The 22610-nt window shown below is 46.2% G+C and overlaps 1 protein-coding gene across 3 annotated transcripts in view; it reads right to left on the bottom strand.

The window, feature by feature from the left end:
• The window catches only part of TRAF3IP3 (TRAF3 interacting protein 3), an 83857-nt gene that overhangs the window by 41122 nt on the left and 20125 nt on the right, over positions 1-22610 (bottom strand). For all 3 annotated transcript variants that reach the window (XM_066600206.1, XM_066600205.1, XM_066600204.1), the window contains exons 2-5: positions 20874-21271; positions 16902-17016; positions 11964-12027; positions 9023-9047 (exon numbers count right to left, since the gene is read on the bottom strand). In XM_066600206.1, the coding sequence (XP_066456303.1) occupies positions 9023-9047; positions 11964-12027; positions 16902-17016; positions 20874-21209 (540 nt within the window). In that variant the 5' untranslated portion in view covers positions 21210-21271. The remainder of the gene's footprint in view (positions 1-9022; positions 9048-11963; positions 12028-16901; positions 17017-20873; positions 21272-22610) is intronic.

The raw sequence follows: 22610 nt of genomic DNA, 5'->3' as shown, positions 1-22610 counted from the left end.
GCGGGCCCCAGCTCGGTGGTGGTATCTGCGGCGGTGTATGCCTCGTCCACTAAACCACCCTCCTCCTCCTCCTCCTCAACCTCTGTCTCGCAATCTAGATGTGTCAGCAGCAGGACGTCGCGAGCAGTCGGTGTCGCGCGGCGTGGCAGCACAGCGGTGGGCAAGCGTCAGCAGGCCGTGCTGAAACTACTCAGCTTAGGAGATAGGAGGCACACGGCCCACGAACTGCTGCAGGGTCTGACAGAGCAGACCGACCGTTGGCTTGCGCCGCTGAGCCTCCAACCGGGCATGGTCATGTGTGACAACGGCCGTAACCTGGTGGCGGCTCTGCAGCTCGGCAGCCTCACGCACGTGCCATGCCTGGCCCACGTCTTTAATTTGGTGGTTCAGCGCTTTCTGAAAAGCTACCCACGCTTGTCAGACCTGCTCGTAAAGGTGCGCCGGCTCTGCGCACATTTCCGCAAGTCCCAAACGGACGCTGCCACCCTGCGCACCCTGCAACATCGCTTTAATCTGCCAGTGCACCGACTGCTGTGCGACGTGCCCACACGGTGGAACTCTACGCTCCACATGTTGGCTAGGCTCTATGAGCAGCGTAGAGCTATAGTGGAATACCAACTCCAACATGGGCGGCGCAGTGGGAGTCAGCCTCCTCAATTCTTTTCAGAAGAGTGGGCCTGGTTGGCAGACATCTGCCAGGTCCTTCGAAACTTTGATCAGTCTACCCAGGTGGTGAGCGGCGATGCTGCAATCATTAGCGTCACCATTCCTCTGCTATGCATCTTGAGAAGTTCCCTGCAAACCATAAAGGCAGCCGCTTTGCGCTCGGAAACAGAGCCGGGGGAAGACAGTATGTCACTGGATAGTCAGAGCACCCTCCTGTCTATATCTCAGCGCGTTCAGGAGGAGGAGGAGGAGGATGAGGAGGATGAGGAGGAGGGGGAAGGGACAGCTTGGCCCACTGCTGACGGTACCCATGCTGGTTGCCTGTCATCATTTCAGCGTGTATGGCCTGAGGAGGAGGAGGAGGAGGAGGAGGAGGAGGATCCTGAAAGTGATCTTCCTAGTGCGGACAGCCATGTGTTGCGTACAGGTACCCTGGCACACATGGCTGACTTCATGTTAGGATGCCTTTCTCGTGACCCTCGCATTCAACGCATTCTGGCCACTACGGATTACTGGGTGTACACACTGCTCGACCCACGCTATAAGGAGAACCTTCCCAGTCTCATTCCCGAAGAGGAAAGGGGTTCGAGAGTGTTGCTATACCACAGGACCCTGGCGGACAAGCTGATGGTAAAATTCCCATCTGACAGCGCTAGTGGCAGAAGGCGCAGTTCCGAGGGCCATGTAGCAGGGGAGGTGCATAGATCGAGCAGCATGTACAGCCCAGACAGTGCAACAGTCTTTAAGGGCCTGGCCAGCTTTATGGCTCCCCAGCAAGACTGTGTCACCGCTCCGCAGTCAAGGCTGAGTCGGCGGGAGCACTGTAAAAGGATGGTGAGGGAGTACGTAGCCGATCGCAACGACCATCCTCGGTGACGCCTCTGCCCCCTACAACTACTGGGTGTCGAAGCTGGACACGTGGCCTGAACTAGCGCTGTATGCCCTGGAGGTGCTTGCTTGTCCTGCGGCTAGCGTCTTGTCGGAGAGGGTGTTTAGTGCGGCTGGGGGAATCATCACAGATAAGCGTACCCGCCTGTCAACCGACAGTGCCGACAGGCTTACACTCATCAAGATGAACAAAGCCTGGATTTCCCCAGACTTCTCTTCTCCACCAGCGGACAGCAGCGATACGTAATCAATACGTAGGCTGCACCCGCGGATGGAAGCTACGTTCTCTCTCACCATCCAAAACGGGGACATTTCTGCTTCATCAATCTGTGTCTAATATTCCTCCTCCTCCTCCTCCTGCTCCTCCTCCTGAAACCTCACGTAATCACGCTGAACGGGCAATTTTTCTTAGGGCCACAAGGCTCACTCATAATTTTTCTAAACAATTTTTAGATGTTTCAATGCTCTGAAAAGCGTTGGAACTTTAACTTGAACCAATTTTTCGTTAAACTGGGCTGCCTCCAGGCCTAGTTACCACTTAAGCCACATTACATTAACCAAAGCGATTAATGGGTTTCACCTGCCCTCTTGGTTGGCCATGGCCAATTTTTTTCAGGTACATTAGTACTGTTGATACAGCAATTTTTGTGGGCCCTCGCCTACAGTGTAATCAAATAAATTTTTAGCCCACCTGCATTAAGCACGACATTACTACCTCAGCTGTGTTGGGCAATGCAATGAGATATTTCTATGTACCGCCGGTGGCTTCCTGTCACCCACCCATGCTGTGGGTCCACAGGGAATTATAAATGCATCTGTTTCCACTTGTAAAGAACCCCAGTCAGACTGGGGCATGCAGTGTGGGCCGAAGCCCACCTGCATTAAGCACGACATTACTACCTCAGCTGTGTTGGGCAATGCAATGGGATATTTCTATGTACCGCCGGTGGCTTCCTGGCACCCACCCATGCTGTGGGTCCACAGGGAATTATAAATGCATCTGTTTCCACTTGTAAAGAACCCCAGTCAGACTGGGGCATGCAGTGTGGGCCGAAGCCCACCTGCATTAAGCACGACATTATTACCTCAGCTGTGTTGGGCAATGCAATGGGATATTTCTATGTACCGCCGGTGGGTTCCAGGGAGCCACCCATGCTGTAGCTTCACACGGAGTTTTTACTACATGTGTCCACTTGTAAAGAACCCCAGTCTAACTGGGGCATGCAGTGTGGGCCGAAGCCCACCTGCATTAAGCACGACATTACTACCTCAGCTGTGTTGGGCAATGCAATGGGATATTTCTATGTACCGCCGGTGGCTTCCTGGCACCCACCCATGCTGTGGGTCCACAGGGAATTATAAATGCATCTGTTTCCACTTGTAAAGAACCCCAGTCAGACTGGGGCATGCAGTGTGGGCCGAAGCCCACCTGCATTAAGCACGACATTACTACCTCAGCTGTGTTGGGCAATGCAATGGGATATTTCTATGTACCGCCGGTGGGTTCCAGGGAGCCACCCATGCTGTGGGTCGACAGGGACTTCACAATAGGGAATTGTACCTGCCTGTGTCTATGAATTAAAAACCGCGGTCTGACTGGGGCATGCAGACACCTTGACAGAATGAATAGTGTGTGGCACATAGGTTCCCCATTGCTATGCCCACGTGTGCAGCTCCTGATGGCGGTGGCACAGGATTCTATTTCTCAGTGCTTCTGTACAGCATTGTGGGCTATCGCCCCGCCCCTTTTAAAGAGGGTCGCTGCCTAGCCGTGCCAACCCTCTGCAGTGTGTGCCTGCGGTTCCTCGTCATGGCAGACGCACTTCTAAATAGACATGAGGGTGGTGTGGCATGAGGGCAGCTGAAGGCTGCGCAGGGACACTTTGGTGTGCGCTGTGGGGGGGAGGGGGGGTTGGGCAGCATGTAACCCAGGAGAAGTGGCAGTGGAGTGTCATGCAGGCAGTGATTGTGCTTTGTTGGAGGTAGTGTGGTGCTTAGCTAAGGTATGCCATGCTAATGAGGGCTTTTCAGAAGTAAAAGTTTTTGGGAGGGGGGGGGCCCACTCTTGCCGCTATTGTGGCTTAATAGTGGGACCTGAGAACTTGAGATGCAGCCCAACATGTAGCCCCTCGCCTGCCCTATCCGTTGCTGTGTCGTTCCCATCACTTTCTTGAATTGCCCAGATTTTCACACAAGGAAACCTTAGCGAGCATCGGCGAAATACAAAAATGCTCGGGTCGCCCATTGACTTCAATGGGGTTCGTTACTCGAAACGAACCCTCGAGCATCGCGAAAAGTTCGTCCCGAATAACGAGCACCCGAGCATTTTGGTGCTCGCTCATCTCTAATTACTATGCTAAATAATTTCTTTATATATCTCTATAGCGATCAGGGCTTCATTTTTCTGGTTCTAAACTTCAAATCCACTGATCACTGCAGATTAAGGACGCCAAAAGATAAGGAAGTATTGTCCTGGATTATGATTAATGAGATGCCGGGGTCATTCTTACAGATTGTGAGGAACTTTTAGAGAGACCCTGGGAATCCTGGTATCAATATTCCCCCTCTATGCGGTTATGGAGTTCTTCAGTCCAATCCCAGATTCTCCCAGTCGTCATTCTGTTATGGTCGCTTCCACTACCCGCTATTTAATTTGTAGTCTGATTTGTTTTAGTTTTTTTCATTATAGGGGAATGAGATGGGGGATGGGGTGGCTATAAAGTCCCCATTCAGTCTTTACTTAACCCCTTAAGGGCCAGGCTATTTTGTGCCTAAAGAACCAGACACTTTAGGGATTTTACCCATGTGGTGGTTTTACTGCCATATTTTTTTCCTTCAGCTACCAAAATTATTTTTGAAGCTTTTTTTCCCCATGACCTATAGGGCTATATTTTTATATCTTTTTTTTCCGCTACTTTTTTCCCCATTTTTTAGTTTTATTGGGGGTAAAAAAATGTTTACTATTTATAGTTTTGTTTTTTTAAGTAGTAAATTTAGGGCAAAATAAAGTATGGGAACGGGTTCCACATTTTGTTTCGTTTTGATATATAATATGCATAGTTTTGTATTAGGCTGGGTTCACACGGGGTGTATTCCCGTCGGAAATCTCGCGGTTTGGCCGGCTTAAACCGCGGCGGCTTTGAAGCGGCCCGGCTGCTCGCTTTTCCGTTGCGGCCGGCGCTCCATAGAAGAGAGCGCGGCCGCGACAAGAATAAACAGAAAAGAAAAGTAAATAGACATGCTGCATCTTCTGAAACCGCGGCTGCGGCGGCCGCAGCCGCAGTCTCAGCCGGACTTACAGCAGCGGATTGACCATCCCATGTGGACGAGATTTCTGAGAAATCTCATCCACATGGCTGGCTAATCCCGAGATTAGCGGCCGCGGGCGGATTTGGCGCGGTGAAATTCTGCGCGGCAAAGCCACGGCAAATCCGCCCTGTGTGAACCCAGCCTTATAGGGCGCATATGGTGTCAGCTTTGGATCATTTTTTTTTTGTATATTTTTGTTTTATTCTGTATTTGTTTATTTTTGTAACTAGTTTCTTTACCATCTATGACATCATAAAAGGGGGACACTCACATTGTGTTTTTTACTATATTTGACACTTTTCCCCTGCAGCTGGGATTTCCACATCCCCATATACTGACAATAGTCACTGTCAGAGCTGATCAGCTCTGTTGTAACAGGGGAACACAGCGGTCACGTGATCGCTGAATCGTGTAGTGGAAGAAACACTTTCACTTTTTAGTAAATAGCGCTCATTGAGCGCTATGTACCCAGGAAAGGAGAAGGCAGAAGCAGTTAAAGAACACTTCTCCCTTCTCCTCTGGGTTCTCAGCTTTTTGTTATCGGCAGGGATTAAAGGTCCAGGACCAAACACCCTAATATCGTGCTTGGTCCTTAATGGGTTAACTAGCCTAATATTTCTTCCTCTACCCCACATCGATCCCTTTCATGTCTGTCTTGTCTCCCCATGTTTTTTGTTAAGATGGTTTCCTTTTAGGTATCCTTCTGCATTTTTTATAGGTTACACAAGAATGGAAAATTACATTTTGCAACTTATTATATATTTAGTTTGATTGGTTCTTCAAGTATTTGTTCCTATCATTGCTTCATGACATTATTGTATATGCAGTTTTTAACTTGTTTTAAGGAATACTGATAAAACTTATGTAAAGCTAAAAAATAAGGAAGTGTGACAACGTAAGGGCTTAGTCAGACGGGCGTTTTTTGCCGCGATTTGCGCATGCGCATGCGTCCGGCGATTTTTTAAAACCATTGCTTCGCAATGGTATCGGACACATGAGCGCTTTTTATGCGCTCGTCCGAAAAATTATAGAACAAAAAATCGCAGATCGCACCTATCTGCGATCTGCGATTCCTGTTCCCTTCTGTATATGCGCTCAATGGGGCCGGCGGCAGCAGCGCCGACCCCATTGAGAACATATAGAAGACAAATCATTCTTCTCTGCCACAGCTGTAACAGCTGTGGCAGAGAAGAACGATGTTTGCCCATTGAATTCAATGGAGCGGCAATACAGCCGCTCCATTGAAAGCAATGGGCTGCCGGCGTGCGCGGGGTTAATTGTCGGGAAGGGGTTAAATATATAAACCCTTCCCTGCAATTCATGCTAAAATGTGTTAAAATAAAAAAAAATTGTATACTCACCTTTCCGCTGCAGCCGGAGTCCAGCCGCGGCCGCTGTCAGTTCTCCTGAACTGCTTCTCGGCACTATTCAGCCGGCGGGGCTTTAAAATCCCCGCCTGCTGAATGATCTGCTCTGATTGGTCACAGCCTGACCAATCAGAGGCCGGTTTCACTCACACACCCATTCATGAATTCATGAATGGGTGAGTGACTGCTGCCTCTCAGCGCTGAGCCAATCAGGGGCAGGTCTGACTCACATCCATTCATGAATTCATGAATGGGTGTGAGTGAGGCATGCCTCTGATTGGCTCAGCGCTGAGCCAATCAGGGGGCAGGTCTGACTCACACCCCCTTCACACCCACTGCAGGACGGCTGCCCGGAGCTGCAGGCAGAAGGTGAGAATGCATTTTTTTTTTATTTTAACACATTTTAGGATGGATTGCAGGTAAGGGCTTATATATTTAAGCCCTTACCGACAATTCATCCCGGGCTCGCCCGCAGCGCATTGCTTTCAATGGAGACGGCTGTATTGCCGTCTCCATTGAATGCAATGCGCTGGCCAGCTCCGGCCCGTTTCTAATGAAACGCGGCTAGGAGCAGATTTTCGGGCGATTTGCGGGCGACTTGCGCGCACCGGTCACGCGATTTGCAGATGCGCATCCGTCATGCGATCCGCAAATCGCGGCAAAAAACGCCCGTCTGACTAAGGCCTAAGGGTGCAAAATAGCCCAAGTTGGATTTCATTGCTCCAGCACCAACAGCATACATTTGTCAAAGACCAATAGGTTGGAACATTGCTCTTGGTGATGGAGGAATAAAATCCAATTTGGGCTATTTTGCACCTGTATGCTGTTACACTTCCTTATTTCTCGGTGCTATTTTCCATCCTTTGGATTCTGGACTTTTTGGTGACTTTGCACCATTGATGCTAGTAGGTTACATCTAGCATCGAATTCATGAATGGGTGAGTGACTGCTGCCTCTCAGCGCTGAGCCAATCAGGGGCAGGTCTGACTCACATCCATTCATGAATTCATGAATGGGTGTGAGTGAGGCATGCCTCTGATTGGCTCAGCGCTGAGCCAATCAGGGGGCAGGTCTGACTCACACCCCCTTCACACCCACTGCAGGACGGCTGCCCGGAGCTGCAGGCAGAAGGTGAGAATGCATTTTTTTTTTATTTTAACACATTTTAGGATGGATTGCAGGTAAGGGCTTATATATTTAAGCCCTTACCGACAATTCATCCCGGGCTCGCCCGCAGCGCATTGCTTTCAATGGAGACGGCTGTATTGCCGTCTCCATTGAATGCAATGCGCTGGCCAGCTCCGGCCCGTTTCTAATGAAACGCGGCTAGGAGCAGATTTTCGGGCGATTTGCGGGCGACTTGCGCGCACCGGTCACGCGATTTGCAGATGCGCATCCGTCATGCGATCCGCAAATCGCGGCAAAAAACGCCCGTCTGACTAAGGCCTAAGGGTGCAAAATAGCCCAAGTTGGATTTCATTGCTCCAGCACCAACAGCATACATTTGTCAAAGACCAATAGGTTGGAACATTGCTCTTGGTGATGGAGGAATAAAATCCAATTTGGGCTATTTTGCACCTGTATGCTGTTACACTTCCTTATTTCTCGGTGCTATTTTCCATCCTTTGGATTCTGGACTTTTTGGTGACTTTGCACCATTGATGCTAGTAGGTTACCAGTTGATGCTGTTGATAGTGACTTTTACACTTTGTACATGTTAAAAGCGGACATTCATTTAAAGCCTATCTGCACAGGGCGCTTATTGAGACATTTTGCTTATTATTTAGTGCTTGTACTAATAAGAGGTCAGCGTAAATGCTATGAAGGATTATTTCCAATAATCAGAAATGCTATAAATTGATAAAATCAATGATTTGCAAAGAAGAAATGTTTTGTGTTATGCTTTAGCAGGACATTAGTTGGCACTGGGAAAACATATATGTGAATGGAGCTTTACATGTGGTCGGCACTGTGGCTCAGTGGTTAGCGCTGATGCCTTGCAGAACCGGATCCTAAATTGAAATCAGGATAATATTTGCATGTAATTTGTATGTTCTACACGTGCTTCCATGCATGGGATTTTACATAGCTCTGTTTCTTTCCTGGTTGGTTAACTGGCTTCCTATGATCCTGGCCTCAGTGAGTACATACATGGCTGTGTAACAGAGATAGAAAGATTAGATTGTATATCACAATGTCAGTGTACATTTTCTGTGTACAGAGCTAAAAAAAACTATAGTTTGTATTATGCAAAATATAGGAAATACATTAACAACAATTGTCTGCAGAATATCCAACATGTTCACACTTTTAAAAACAGGAATATATTTCCATTGCATAGCAATCTCCTCATCTTAATGCCTCTAGGATAATACGGTCTAACGTGGCATTTGTGGGGGTGTTCTTCCAGCAAAGCATTCCACAACACAGTAATACATTACACCACACTATCCAAAACACACAGTTTTGTATGAGGCTTAAGACATCTTGTTATTTGTATAGCGCCAACTTATTCTGCAGCACTTTCAGGTAATTTTTTATTTATTACTCCCCCACCAAGCTGGGTACTCATTTTACCAACCTTGGAAGGATGGAAGGCTGAGTCGACCTTGAGCTGGCTACCTGAACCCTTCGGGGTTTGAACTTGCAACCTTCAGGTCGTGAGCGAGAATATTTGCCATGAAAGATGTTATAGCGTAAACCCAAATATTTCAACAATTTTATGTTTCCAGATTTTATCATATTATTACCCCCACTAAAGGGGATTAAATGAAAATCACATGTAGCCTTACCCCGTTCAAAACTGCTGTGGCACAACTGTAAAATAAAAAGATACAAAATATATAAATTGCCCTCTTAAAGTGAAAACACAGATAAAGTGTAAACATAAACATGGAATCTATTTTAAAGTTATTATGGGACTGATCTGGCTGGCAAGAAAGCTTCTACGCTTGCGCAAACAATGCCGCACGTGGGCTCTTTTGTGCATGGGCCCAGTGCTCCTCTTCAGTTTTTAGATGATCCTGGGCCTACAATTTGGATCCTTGATTGTTTCTTGTGGATCATAATCCCATCTTGTTCCTATGTTGTGGCCCTTATTTATCCATTAGCACCAATGCACTTCATTCTGGTATCGTTTATTATACTTATACATGTGATCTCCTGTCTTATCTGTCTCACATGGCTATTAATTCTTTATAGAAGTGGTAAGTGGTAAGTTACGGCTCCACTCTCTATTATGTCAGTGATCTCCTTTAGTTATTTAAGGTCTTTTGACACCTTTTTAAGGGTGCGTTCAGACGAGCGTATGCGCTACTCCGCGCGCACATGCACGTGTTTGAACGTGCGAGCAAAAATGCACGTGAACGAAGGTCCGTGCTTTACATATGCGTGTTAGCAAATGTGACTGAGGCTGCATGGAGCGCATGTAGATGCGCTTCATACCTTGAGTTGTATCAGCATCCCAGCCAATATACACGGCGCCAGTATTTTAACTATTGATAGTTGTGAGACACACGATTTTTCGCGCCCCAGCGAACTTTTGATTACTAAGTTTCTTCTTTATATAACAGGCTGCACATCGTCTATTGGTGTTTACAACAAAACACATCCGGAACACAACATGGAGTGCTTTATGCCAAGGGAAAGACACAAAAGCATTTAGCTTTAGCATAAAAAAAAATAAAAATTTACATTTCTGTCTATTGGGTCGGTCACACGAGCTGACTCGTGTGCAGCGTGTCCCATAGGAGCCAATGTTAAGAGCAGCGCAGTACGGACCAAACTGCCATGCATGTCCTTTCTTAGTTGCTGCGCACGTTCGCACGCAGTAAAAACACGCCCATGTGAACACTTCATAGGAACTCCATGGTTTTAAATAGGCGCACAGTTTTGTGCGCGTGTATGTGCGCGCGAAAATACTCTCGTCTGAACGAGGCCTAAATGTTTAATTATAAAGTCAGTACAATTTATTTCAAGAAAATATTTGGGATGATATACATTTACTGTACTATTGCGTCTTTACATATCAGTGTGTCTTGTGTTTGCACACACATCCTTTTTGTGTTTTCCAATTAGGCTTTTTATTGACTTTTTAATCCAGTTATTTAATCCATTAGATGCTATGGTCAACACTGACCGTGGCACCCAAGTGGTTTCACGGAAAAGAAAACATTGTATAACTAAATTTTGTTATTGGTGAACAAAGGGCAATACATAATCATTGTGTCTCCCCAAGCCAGATACAAGTGTAGTCCATTGATTTTTAGTTGTAGTTCTGGTGGATCTATAAGATTGCTGGAACGCACTTCTGGAGTACAGAACACTTGGTGTTCCATATATTACTCAACATCCATTCACACTTCAGCCCCAACTCTGAGGAACACATGACCTTCTAGGGATTGGAACATCTCTCTCATTAGAATGGTGTCCAGCTTTTTATTTGTATATTTGAAGCAACCCTGTGGTTGAGGATCACAGATACATGACCTTTTCCTCCCATGTACAATAAGTGTTGCCGGTAGTTACACTTAGGTATATTACAGATGCGCTGCTGCCTGTCATCATGTGAGCACAGTCACTTCTCAGAAACTCATGGTAGTGTTATAAAGCTGTTTTCACATCTGTGTTATGAACCTCCGTTTGGAGGTTCCTTTGCAGATCCTGCACAAAATGCCGGAAGAAAAACTCCTGCACGAAGGACGAAAAAGTCTAGTAAAATGCCAGACAGCTGAACGGAGAGCAAATGAACACATGGTCAATGAGGTCCATTTAGCACCATCATAACGCAGAATGAAAATGGAGCCCCCACGATGCAAATGTGAAGGTAGCCACTGGCGCCATAAAAACGGGTGAACGGTTGCACAAATCTAACGTTTATGCGCCCATTCAGACGGCATGGGCCCTGACGCATATACACCAAAACCGCAATGCTGTTGCCTCCCCTTCCCTTCCCCTCCAGCTGTTCGCAATGGGAGTGGTCAGGATGGAAGTGGAGCTAAGCACCTGCCCCTTGTCTGCAGCCAGAGCTTAGCTCTGCCCCACCCCTCCCATTGCAAACGTCTGTAGGGAAGGAAAGAGGAGGAGAGAAGAGGGAGGAAGTTTAGGAGTAATGCTGCTAAACTACCTCCCTTCTCCATCTGCTGTCATTGGCTTCCATAGGAGCCGATGCAGCGGCTGACGTATTCCGGCTGGAAAGATAGTTCCAGGACAATTTTTTTGGCCCAGTGTGAAAGCGGCCGGCGCTATACTGGCTCGGCCGGGCGTTTTTACGCCATGGGAATACGGCCATGTGAGCTGATGCATTGGAATCCAAAGCATCAGATCGTAATGTATGTTGGCCGGCTGTGAAAACAATGGCCAATATATGCTCGCGTGAAAGAGCCCTTTCTTGTGGAACATGCTGAGCAAATGACCATTGATAGATTCTGAGTGACTAATGCAAAATATACAAGCTACATGTGTAATTCCTACAGTTATTTAATTAGCAAAAGAATAGGTGACATATCATTGCAGGCATCCAACTGACGGGACTGCCATTGAGCCCTGGAATGGGAATCCCGAACCCTTACTACAAAGGACTTTGAATGGAGCAGCGATCATGCATGTGCCCTACCGCTCTATTCAATGTCTATGGGAGTGGAGACAGCCAAATGCTGTACTGTGCAAAACATAATTATCAAAGACTACACTGGTAAACAAAGGAATGATCACTTTCTATGCAAAACTGCTTACTCGGTTTGCTGGCTGGATTCCCTCTTTAAGTGGATTGTGGCAGTTTCCTGGATTGTTTGAACTCCTGTGAAAGAATAGATAAATACTAGTAGAGCTCTGCCTGTATACCAGTATATAGTACTTGGCTGCATACGAGACATACACTTGCTTATTTTAGAAGGTAGGCATTATAAGAGTATGACATAATGTAGCAATCTAGGATGGTGGCTTCTCTGCTGTTGCATTATACGGTTCTTTTTTTAACTGAACCCCTAGCAGGAACAATTCTATCCTCTACTAAGCAGTTGTCAAACATGAACTCATTTTCTGGAGCTGGATGCATAATCTAACTGGAGACCCTAGAATTCAAGCTCTATTTTTCCATAATTGATTAGGTTTTGAGTCAGTTTAATGAAAAACTATTTTTGGCCCCCAAGGCCACTTTTACGTTGCCAAAATATGGGAAAATGTATACCGCCATACCAGATTCTCTCACGATGCTACTGACCCAGGCTTAGATCCCCATGACTTTATATGGGACGGTAAGTAGAACTTTTGGAGTTCGGGATATTGCAGTCATAATATAGTACGGCTGTCTGATTTCAGTGTGTTTAAAAAAACAAACTGTGGAACCGGGCTGACAATTCACAACAAAATCAATTGTTGTATGCAGGTTTTTTTTCTTTTGGAAGCTCCCATTCTCTTGTATTGTAAGGTACTTGGTTGTGGAATTTTACAGCAAATGTGCTTTATTTAACCCCTTAAGGACACAGCCCTTTTTTTCTCCAATATCAGTTTTTCCTCCCCACTTTCCAAAAAATCATAACTTTAATTTTTCCTTTCACGTAGCGAAATGAGGGTTGTTTTTTGCGGAATGAGTTTTATTTTTCAGTGGTACTGAGAAAGTACAGGTCCATAAAATGGAAGAATCTGTCTCAAAATGGCCGCTAGATACAAAATGGAGCATTATAAGATGTAAATAAGCTTGTGTGTAGTGAAACAATAAATTTGCAAAAATAACTTTACAGCAGGGTATTCGGTGCAATGTCTAATGATTTGTTTTTTTCTTTCTATTCATCCGAGAACATTTGCCTGGTACAGCCGCTATCAGAAAAGACTCCCCCATGTCCTGAGCTTTGGGAAAAGAGCAAATCATGCTGATAAGACGCTGCGATCATCCAAACTCACAAGAGAGAATAATCATTTGAAGGACATTTCACATATTTATTCTCACTGCGCTGATTGTTCAACAAAGCACAATTCTTGATGTTTTTCTAACCCAATAAGATTAACCTCGTGACTAATGACGTATTCCTTTCCTGCATTAGATATACTCAGTCAATAAAGATTCAGTGTACGCGCCTTAAGCAGAGTGGGCTGAATACTTGCCGCGGCTCATCTCTATAGTTTTTGGCCTCTCTGATGCATCCAGGTATGAACTAATTTGGAACCCAAGGCTTGAAAGGTTAATGTGACCGGTCATGTGTAACGGTCCTTAACAGTACCATTTTATGTACCACATGATTTACTGGAAAGGTTTTGAAAATTTCTAAGTCAAGTGAACTGGGGAAGAAAACACAATTCTACCATCTTTTGGGGGGGTGGGGGGGTTTTGTTTTTACCGCGTATACATTGTGGAAAAAATGACGTTACCTTTATTCTGTTTGACAATATAGTTATTGATACCAAATTGAGATATATTTTTTGCTGCATTTCTTCTGAAAAGCTAAATAATGTGTTACTTTGATAGATCGGACTTTTATGGGCACAGGGATACTAAATATCCCTTTTATTTTTTAAATTGTATTTTTTTCATCCTTAATCTAGGAAAAGGGGTTAAACTTTTACTTCCTTTTATATTTCTTTTCAACAATTAAAAAAACCTTTACAAATTGATTTTTACTTTTTTTTGTTTGTTTTACTTCCCATAGAGGATTTAAACTTGCAATTGTTTGATCTCTTAGGCCTGTTTTTAGATGAGCATGTTTTCCATGCATGAATAGTTGCGCAAAAAGATCGCATTTATTAGAACCAATGGTTTCCTATGAAATGTTCACATGTCCGTTTTTTGTTAGACGCGCAAAATATTCGCACTTGCAAAAGATAGGACATGTGAATGCAAATGCCCCCGTTCACGCAAATTTTCTACACGCGATGTGCGGGTTTTTTTGGGGGGGAGGGGGTTTACTAGGTTATTCATGCACGGAAAACATGCTAGTCTGACCAAGGCTTTATTCAGTATAAAGTAATACCGGAGGATTACATTATACTGCACTTTAACAAGCAGTCTGTGAAGGTACAACCTTCATAGGCATTTATTCATGACAGCCATGGGGGCCTTCAGAAAAACGACACTGCAGTTTTTCGCGCAGTTTTTTTGAACCAGTCAGCAGTTGTTAAAAGCAGAAACAGAAATAAGTCCCAGCTTTATATTTCCAGTTTATTTTGTATTCACTTCTGATGAAAATCTAACGATTGGCATTTAAGGTACATCTAATAAAGTGCGCTTCCGCAATAGATCGTGGTGTTACCTGCACACTTTATTGTATATGTAGGCCACTGTACTTGTTGTTATACGCATGCGCAGAATCCCCATATCGCTACGGGATCACAGCCCAGCACTGTATGTGAAGCCGGGACCAGTAGCGCATGCAAGGACTTGTGTGACCTGACGTAAGATTGCGATGTTTCGTCAGGGAGCGCCTGGCGTCCGAGAACGGTAGCTGATAGGTGCAAGTGAGGTCGAGCCCCCGTCCAGAGTAGGTGGAGCCTTTACTGCTTAAACGTAGGCGAATCCTGTGCCTACCAAGACTGTGAGTATACACTGGGAAACTAAACCCAGAAGCTGCGTGAGCGTGTACGGCTGCATGAGAGTATATAGCCGGACATCAAGGCAGTATACGAGCGTGAGAAAAAACTTCTAACATCCTGATGAATCAGCAATCAGTATAGATCAAGCTGAGGAAACGCGTTGATGATAGGAAGCAGTGATAAAAACTATCTGATGATAGAAAATAATGATAACGGCAATCTGTCAAGTACTAACATGACATCGCAGTAACAAGCAGCAAACAACTGCATTATGAGACATTAGCACAACTAGAGTAAAACTATCAAACTATAAGTCAGTCTGTCCTAGGACGTGTAGTCCCTCAAAAGTGTCACCAGTAAAGATGTGAGAGGGGCAGTCAGCAATCTATAGATGGCTAGTGATTGTCAAGTGGAACTCAGCAGAGACTTAACGCCCATTTAGACACAACGATTATCACTCAAAATTCGCTCAAAAGCCATCCTTTGAGCGATAATCGTTGTGTGTAACTGCACTTACTTCATGCAGTTTTCGCTTGTCTTCTGCATCCTCCGCCCTCAGCGCCGGGCTGTATAACAGCCGGGCGCCCGGAGCTGGGGAACAGCTAAATGGAGAAGACAAGTGGGGACAACCCGCTTGTCTTCTGCATCCTCCACTCCGAGCGCTTGGCTGTATAACAGCCGGGCGCCCGGAGCGGGGAACAGCTGGGTGCAGAAAACAAGCGGGGATACTGCGCTTGTTTTCTGCATCCTCCGCTGGCAGCGCAAGGTGATCGCTCATCTTGAACGATCATCTTGCGCTGTAAATAACAGAACGAGTATCGCTCAAAAGTCGCTTGAGCGACATCTTTTGAGCGATAATCGTTGTGTCTAAATGGGCCTTTACAGAGGAGGTGATCACAATTGCTTGCCCATTTAAGTTGAGCACTATTGGTATGATCAACAACTTAGATGTATGTCAGAATTGGAAAAGAGGAATTACGCATTCTTTGTATATAAGGCCTGATAAACTATAGGGACGGATGGCCTTAGTCCCTTAAGATTCCCAACTTACCATTCCTGACAGAACACCTTATCCTATACATATAACGGACATCAATAAGCCTGAAAAAACTGACGTCTGAGTTGGTCACGTAATATAGCTGAGTTTCCAACAATACAATAGGGATAGATCCTGACAAGACGCTATCGGCATACTTTTGTGCATATTATAGCCTGTGGCGGTATATACCATTGGACAAAAAAATCTACCCTGAACTGGTCTATGACCAGCTGCACTGCGACACTGGCATAATATAGCACTAATTGAAATATGTCATAAACACTAGTAATACATCTATAAGTCAATAACCTGGGGTCATGTATCAAACCAGGTCTTAATTTATGTTTTGTCTGTGTTTTAGGTAGTAGGTCCATTATTTTAGAATATCAATAAAAGTTAAATTTTAGATAATTATATTCTGTAGGTTCTCTGCAGTGAATTTTTTTTCTATATAGAAGAACTGATCTGTTTCTGTGAGTAAGGCCTCATGTCCACGGGGAAAATCAGGCAGCCGCGGATTCTCCATGCAGAGTCCGCAGCGGGTCCCTCCTTTCCCGGGGACATGAGGCTGAAAATAAGAATAAACTCACCTGTCCGGACGCTGCGGATCTTCCCTCCGTCGCGGTCGGATCACTTTCTACGGGCCAGCGGATGTGCTCGGAGGGAAGATCCGCAGCATCCGGACAGGTAAGTTTTAATTCTGGTACGGGTGTTCTGCGGATCCGGAGGGCTTCCATAGGCTTCAATAGAAGCCTGCGGGAGACCTGCATGAAAATGGAGCATGTCACGTTTTTTTCCCACACGCGGATCCGCGCCTGAAGGGAAAAATGACATCCGCAGGTATTTAACTACCTGCGGGCGTCTAATGCATCCCTGCGGGAAAAACGCTGCAGATTTTAAATAATCTTTTCCCCGTGGACATGAGGCCTAACACTTCTGACTTTAGTTTAAAATAGTGCATCAAGAACTGCCGTAAAAACTGCAACTTTCTTTTTTTTTTTTTTTAAAGTTGTTAAACTGTTTCAAACATCCTTTCTGGTCTATAAAATGTTTGTAAAATTCCAACATTTTGGTAAAATATGTATAATGTAGAGTAGTCAGATCCTCACCTTTTTCTTTCAGGGTTACATCATTCTTTTTGGTTTTGGGACCCAAATACTGTTCTGATATTCCAATTCTGAAGTCAAAAGGATATGATTTAGAGCGATTATGGTACCAAGATGTCTGCAAGAAAATAAAGGGAAAAAAATCATCATTTTTTGAAATAAAGCAAGCATTTGCAACAAAATAGAGTAACAGAGCAAACAAGAGCGTGTTCTGTAGTTCTAGTTGTTACATCAGTTGTTACATCAAGGAAAGTAACACTGATAGTTTTTTTTCCCCAAAAGCTCCAAGTTTTTAGCGATTTTTGACCCTGGTGTTTTTTTTTCTTTTTGCAGCAAAAAACGCTGCGTCCATATGTCAGCTGTAGGTCAATGCTACAATGTGAAAAGCCCTATAAAAATGGTGTTTCTTGGGGTTTTTTTAGTGGTGCTTTTTTTCACTTTCACTGATTTTAGTGAAATATGTGTTGGAAAAAAAGTGTGGACATATCCTTAGGGTGCCATTAATTGAGGGCCATTGATGCTCATGTTATAGCGCTAATTACTGGGTGCTTGCAGGTTCAGCCTACAGCTCCTATAACAGTCTTTGGGACCTTACACATAGGACGGAATGCTCATCCCCAAAATCTGCCCTGCTACTGTACGGATTTTGGTGCAGAACTGCGGAATAAATTGGCGCTATACAAATAAAGATTATTATTATTATCATTATTAATAATATTAATTGCAGAATCCGACAGGCAATTCCACATCAAAATCTGCAGTTAGCAGTGCATGGTTTGGTGCAGAATTTAGGGATGGCATATTCTGTCCCATGTGAAAAGACATTTAGGGCGTTATTACGCAAGCACCGTTAAGGCTCATGTAATAGCGCTAATTGCAGGGTTGCACCTGCAATTGTTTGGAAAATGTGAGCTAGCTCAGCTGCTTGTGCTCATGTAGTAGCTTTCACATGGGCGTCAGTTTAAGGCTCCGATAACCACACTAAAACAATGCGGCTATCGGAGCGTTAAATCGTGTGAACGAAGAATAGCCGGGACCAAGTCGTGGTTATGCTCCATGAATTTACATGCCTGGCTGTGGCACCTTGCAGTGCACGGACGCCGCATACCTAAAATCCATTGGCCACCAGGACAATGAAGGGAATCCCTGCGGATACTAAGGGAGTCCCCAGGGATTCCATTCATTCCCCAGTGTTAAAGGGGTTGTCTCGAGGAAGCAGTGAATTTTTTTTTTTGCCCAGTCCCCCTAATTAAGCATACATTACTAAGCCCCCCTGTAAATGACTTTTCTAGCTGGTTTGTACTTACAGTTCCAGCGTTTCAGCAACTTATAAAAATTTTCCCAAGATGGCCGCCGGCTCTTTTCCCTTCGCTTGCTGTAGCCCGACGTGCGCGCTCCCGAGACGCTACCAGCTGTGTCTCCCTGACAACCAGACGTCCCGCAGCCGCCGACCGGACCCCGGGATTGAACGCGGCCGACCACGGCACACAGTCACCCACCGCCAGGCAGCAGATAACCGGCGCTAGGCCTCGGCCCCCCTCCCCGCGCTAGACCCCGGCTCCCCGCGCTAGACCCGGCCCCCCCGCGCTAGACCCCGGCTCCCCAGCGGTAGACCCGGCCCCCCCCCCCGCGCTAGACCCCGCCCCCCCCCCCCGCGCTAGACCCCGGCCCCCCCCCCCGCGCTAGACCCCAGCCCCCCCGCGCTAGACCCTGACATCAGACGAAGGCCCCTCGGCCCAGCGCCAGTCCCCTCAAGACAGGTGAAGGTCCCGGGCCACAGCGTTAGGCCCCGGAGCCCAGCGCTAGGTTCTGGAGCCCAGCGCTAGGTTCCGGAGCCAAGCGGTAGGTTCCGGAGCCCAGCGGTAGGTTCCGGAGCCCAGCGGTAGGTTCCGGAGCCCAGCGCTAGGCTCCGGAGCTCAGCGCTAGGACACCCGGAGGGGCCCACGCCTGTTAGTGACACATCACCCCCGACCCATCACTTACCTGGACGGTGGGACGGCTGGGCGGCTTCTCGGGACAGCTGGACGGCTGGACGGCTTCTCGGGACGGCTGGGCGGCTCCAGTTTCTGCACCTTCCTCTAACAGAGGATGGTACAGAATGGCCGCTCCAGCGCGCTCCCGAGAAGTGACAGCTCTTCTGCGCATGCACAGAAGAGCTGTAGCGGCTAGCAGGCTGAAGCGGCTCGTGCTCAGAGCAGAAGACCGGACTGCGCAAGCGCGTCTAAAAAAGCAAGCTGCCAGCGAATTTAGACGGAACCATGGAGACGAGGACGCTAACAATGGAGCGGGTAAGTGAATAACTTCTGTATGGCTCATATTTAATGCACGATGTATATTACAAAGTGCATTAATATGGCCATACAGAAGTGTATAACCCCACTTGATTTCGCGAGACAACCCCTTTAAACTCCCCCTTACTTTGCTGGCCGGCTTGCATAGTCTCTTATAGGAGTCTACGGAGCCGCTGGCATTGTGCCGTCAAAAGATAGAACGGCAAGAAATCTTGGTGTGTCAAAAAAATAGTTTTTTTTATCGCAAAGTATTTTACTGGTCATTAAACTGATCCTCCAAGCCTGTCCAAACAAAGATGGCTGAACCGCCTCTGGCTACCTGATGTACACTGTGCAGTAGTTATGCATTAGTAGTCTAAGGCCACTTTCACATCTGTGCTCGAACCTCCGATCGTAGGTTCCCTTACAGGACCGGCACAAAACACCAGAAGAAATAGCACCACGTGCAGCACTTTCTCCTCCAGTAAAATGCTGGGCAGCTGAGCGAAAACCGAACATACCCCATTATATACAATGGGGTCCATTCAGCGCTGCTTGGTTCCATCACAAGACGGACCCATTTAGCCAGAAGACTCCTCTTTCCTGCTTGCCAAACAAAGAAGGAAAATGGAACGCCCCAACGCACATGTGTAAGCAGCCTAAGACACTGGTTCATTAAGGCAGGTCTAGGGTTTTAGACTAATGACGCTACTAATGCACAGTGTATCAGGTAGTCAGAAGCTGGTACGGCCATCTTTGTCTCTCCCGGCCCGGAGGGTCGCTTTAACATATTCCACCTTTATAGAGACCTGAACAGAATTCTGCAACTGAAAACAGATATTTGTTCACAATTTGAGGTATGCTGGAAGGTAAGCTCCTGTTTTTCGTAATTTTTACTTTATCTGGAAGAAAAGAATCATGCCATGAAGCCCTGACTGCATTACAATCATATTCCTGCAGGACATTGGGGAACATTTCTGCCTCTAAATACTAAATAATGGCAATTGGGACAAAATCACATATACCAACATGCAGATTGGCAATGGCTATAGTGGTGAGGTCGGCCTAACCGCGATAGATGACTATACCTTATGAAAAAGAGCGGATGGGGGAGTTCACCTCTCTACCCATGCCTTACGTACCATAAAGAGAACACTGAGGCTAGGGTCACACTATTTAGTAGCCTTTGCTTTATGCTTTTCAGTACCCTCGAAAAACAAAGGTGTTTAGACATACAAACTGTCAAATGCATGCTAGAGAATTCATGCAAATCATAAATTCAGAGGCGTAGCTAAAGGCTCAGGGGCCCGGATGCAGAAGTTCAGTATGGGAGGGGGGGGCCCCCACAACTTTCCTCTGCATCGCTGGGTCTCTTAAGAAGCCATTGATGCAATGAAAGCAGCCAATGACAGTGATAGAATCTTAAAAGATTAGGCAGAGGGTAAATGTAGGGGGCTCTCAAGACACAATCTGTAATGTGGCCCCTCGACCATCCATGCGCCATTTATAATACTGGTGTTTTCTTATATGATAGACCTTTGGGCCACCTAAGGTTCCAGGGCTGGGTTAAGACAGCTACCTCTGCACCCCCTGTACCTACGCCCCTGCATATAGTACATCTGCATTAATTAAAGCTATACATACATAACTATATATACGGATGTTTTTTCGGCACATGATTTGCATCCTCACACAATGGCTTTACCTGAAAACGTGACATGTCTTCATCTTTGCTCCATACTTTAAATACATTTTGATTCATAGGAACATGTGGAATATATTTCTTTGACTTGGGAGGAGATCTTATTCGTTTATCTCCTAACTCATCAATCCAAAGATGTCGTCTCTTAAAAAACTCCTGCTCTCTCGGGGAATGTCTCTCCTGCTCTTTACCCCAGCTGGGATTGTCCTGCCGACAAGAGGTAGTATTGTGGCGACTTCTCAAGGTTTCATGAAACTCGAGTCTTCTGTCATACTTGGCTTCAAAGTTTTCAGTGTCTGGTTTCTGCCGAACTGGGGACTTTCCATTGTTAATGGCCATGGTCACCTCAGGCGCACCTCATCGGGGTGTTTTTATTTCAGTTATAAAATGAAGAGTTCAGCCTTAAACAAGAAAATAGCACTGATCAAAATACAGTCAAATTAAACTACAGCTGCTATGTAGACAATCCTTAATAGGACAAGTTTAAAACATGCCGTACTGACTGTACATTACATTTTTCTAGAATGTGTACTTCATCATATTTTGTTCAGTTTTTACACACTGTTGACCTTAGGCCAGTTTCACATCTGCGCCAAAACCGCAGGGCTGGAGGGTCCGTCACAGATCTGGCTGGAAATACAGGAAGTAAAAATGTTGCATGCAGCACTTTCTTCTGTCCAAAAGACGGACAGCTGGGTGGACCTAATTATAGTCAATGGGGTCTGTCCAGTAATGCTCTGTTCCGTCAAGAGAATAGAACCTGAATGGAGCAGGAAAGCAGAATACCTGCGGACAGATGTGAAACCACCCTTAGTGTCATGGCTTCTGTAAGCCATTGGAGCCATGACAGATCTGTTTTCAAGCAAGAAACTGATCTATCCCATTGACTTTATGGGGGTCTGCCAAATTTTCAGTATTTTTCTGTATTTTTTATAGGAAAATTAGTGCTGCAGAATGTGCCATTCTGATGACAGAAAAGGCCTTTTCAGTTTTACTAATGACTAGAGATGAGCGAGCACCAAAATGCTCGGGTGCTCATTACTCGAGTCGAACTTTACGCGATGCTCGAGGGTTCGTTTCGAGTAACGAACCCCATTGAAGTCAATGGGCGACTCGAGCATTTTTGTATATCGCCGATGCTCGCTAAGGTTTCCATTTGTGAAAATCTGGGAAATTCAAGAAAGTGATGGGAACGACACAGAAACGGATAGGGCAGGCGAGGGGCTACATGTTGGGCTGCATCTCAAGTTCCCAGGTCCCACTATTCAGCCACAATAGCGGCAAGAGTGCCCACCCCCCCAACAATTTTTACTTCTGAAAAACACTCATTAGCAAGGCATACCTTAGCTAAGCACCACACTACCTCCAACAAAGCACAATCACTGCCTGCATGACACTCCGCTGCCACTTCTCCTGGGTTACATGCTGCCCACCCCCCCACCCCCCCCGCACGACCCAGTGTCCACAGCGCACACCAAAGTGTCCCTGCGCAGCCTTCAGCTGCCCTCATGCCACACGCTGGCCTCATAGCCACACCACCCTCATGTCTATTTATAAGTGCATCTGCCATGAGGAGGAACCGCAGGCACACACTGCAGAGGGTTGGCAGGGCCAGGCAGCGACCCTCTTTAAAAGGGGCGGGGCGATAGCCCACAATGCTGAACAGAAGCAATGAGAAATCCAATCCTGTGCCACCTCCATCAGGAGCTGCACACGTGGGCATAGCAATGGGGAACCCAC

Source organism: Eleutherodactylus coqui, chromosome 4 (assembly GCF_035609145.1).
Source record: "Eleutherodactylus coqui strain aEleCoq1 chromosome 4, aEleCoq1.hap1, whole genome shotgun sequence".
Lineage (NCBI taxonomy): Eukaryota > Metazoa > Chordata > Amphibia > Anura > Eleutherodactylidae > Eleutherodactylus > Eleutherodactylus coqui.
The sequence above is the reverse complement of the archived record's forward strand: the minus strand, read 5'-3'. Positions and strand labels throughout refer to the sequence as shown.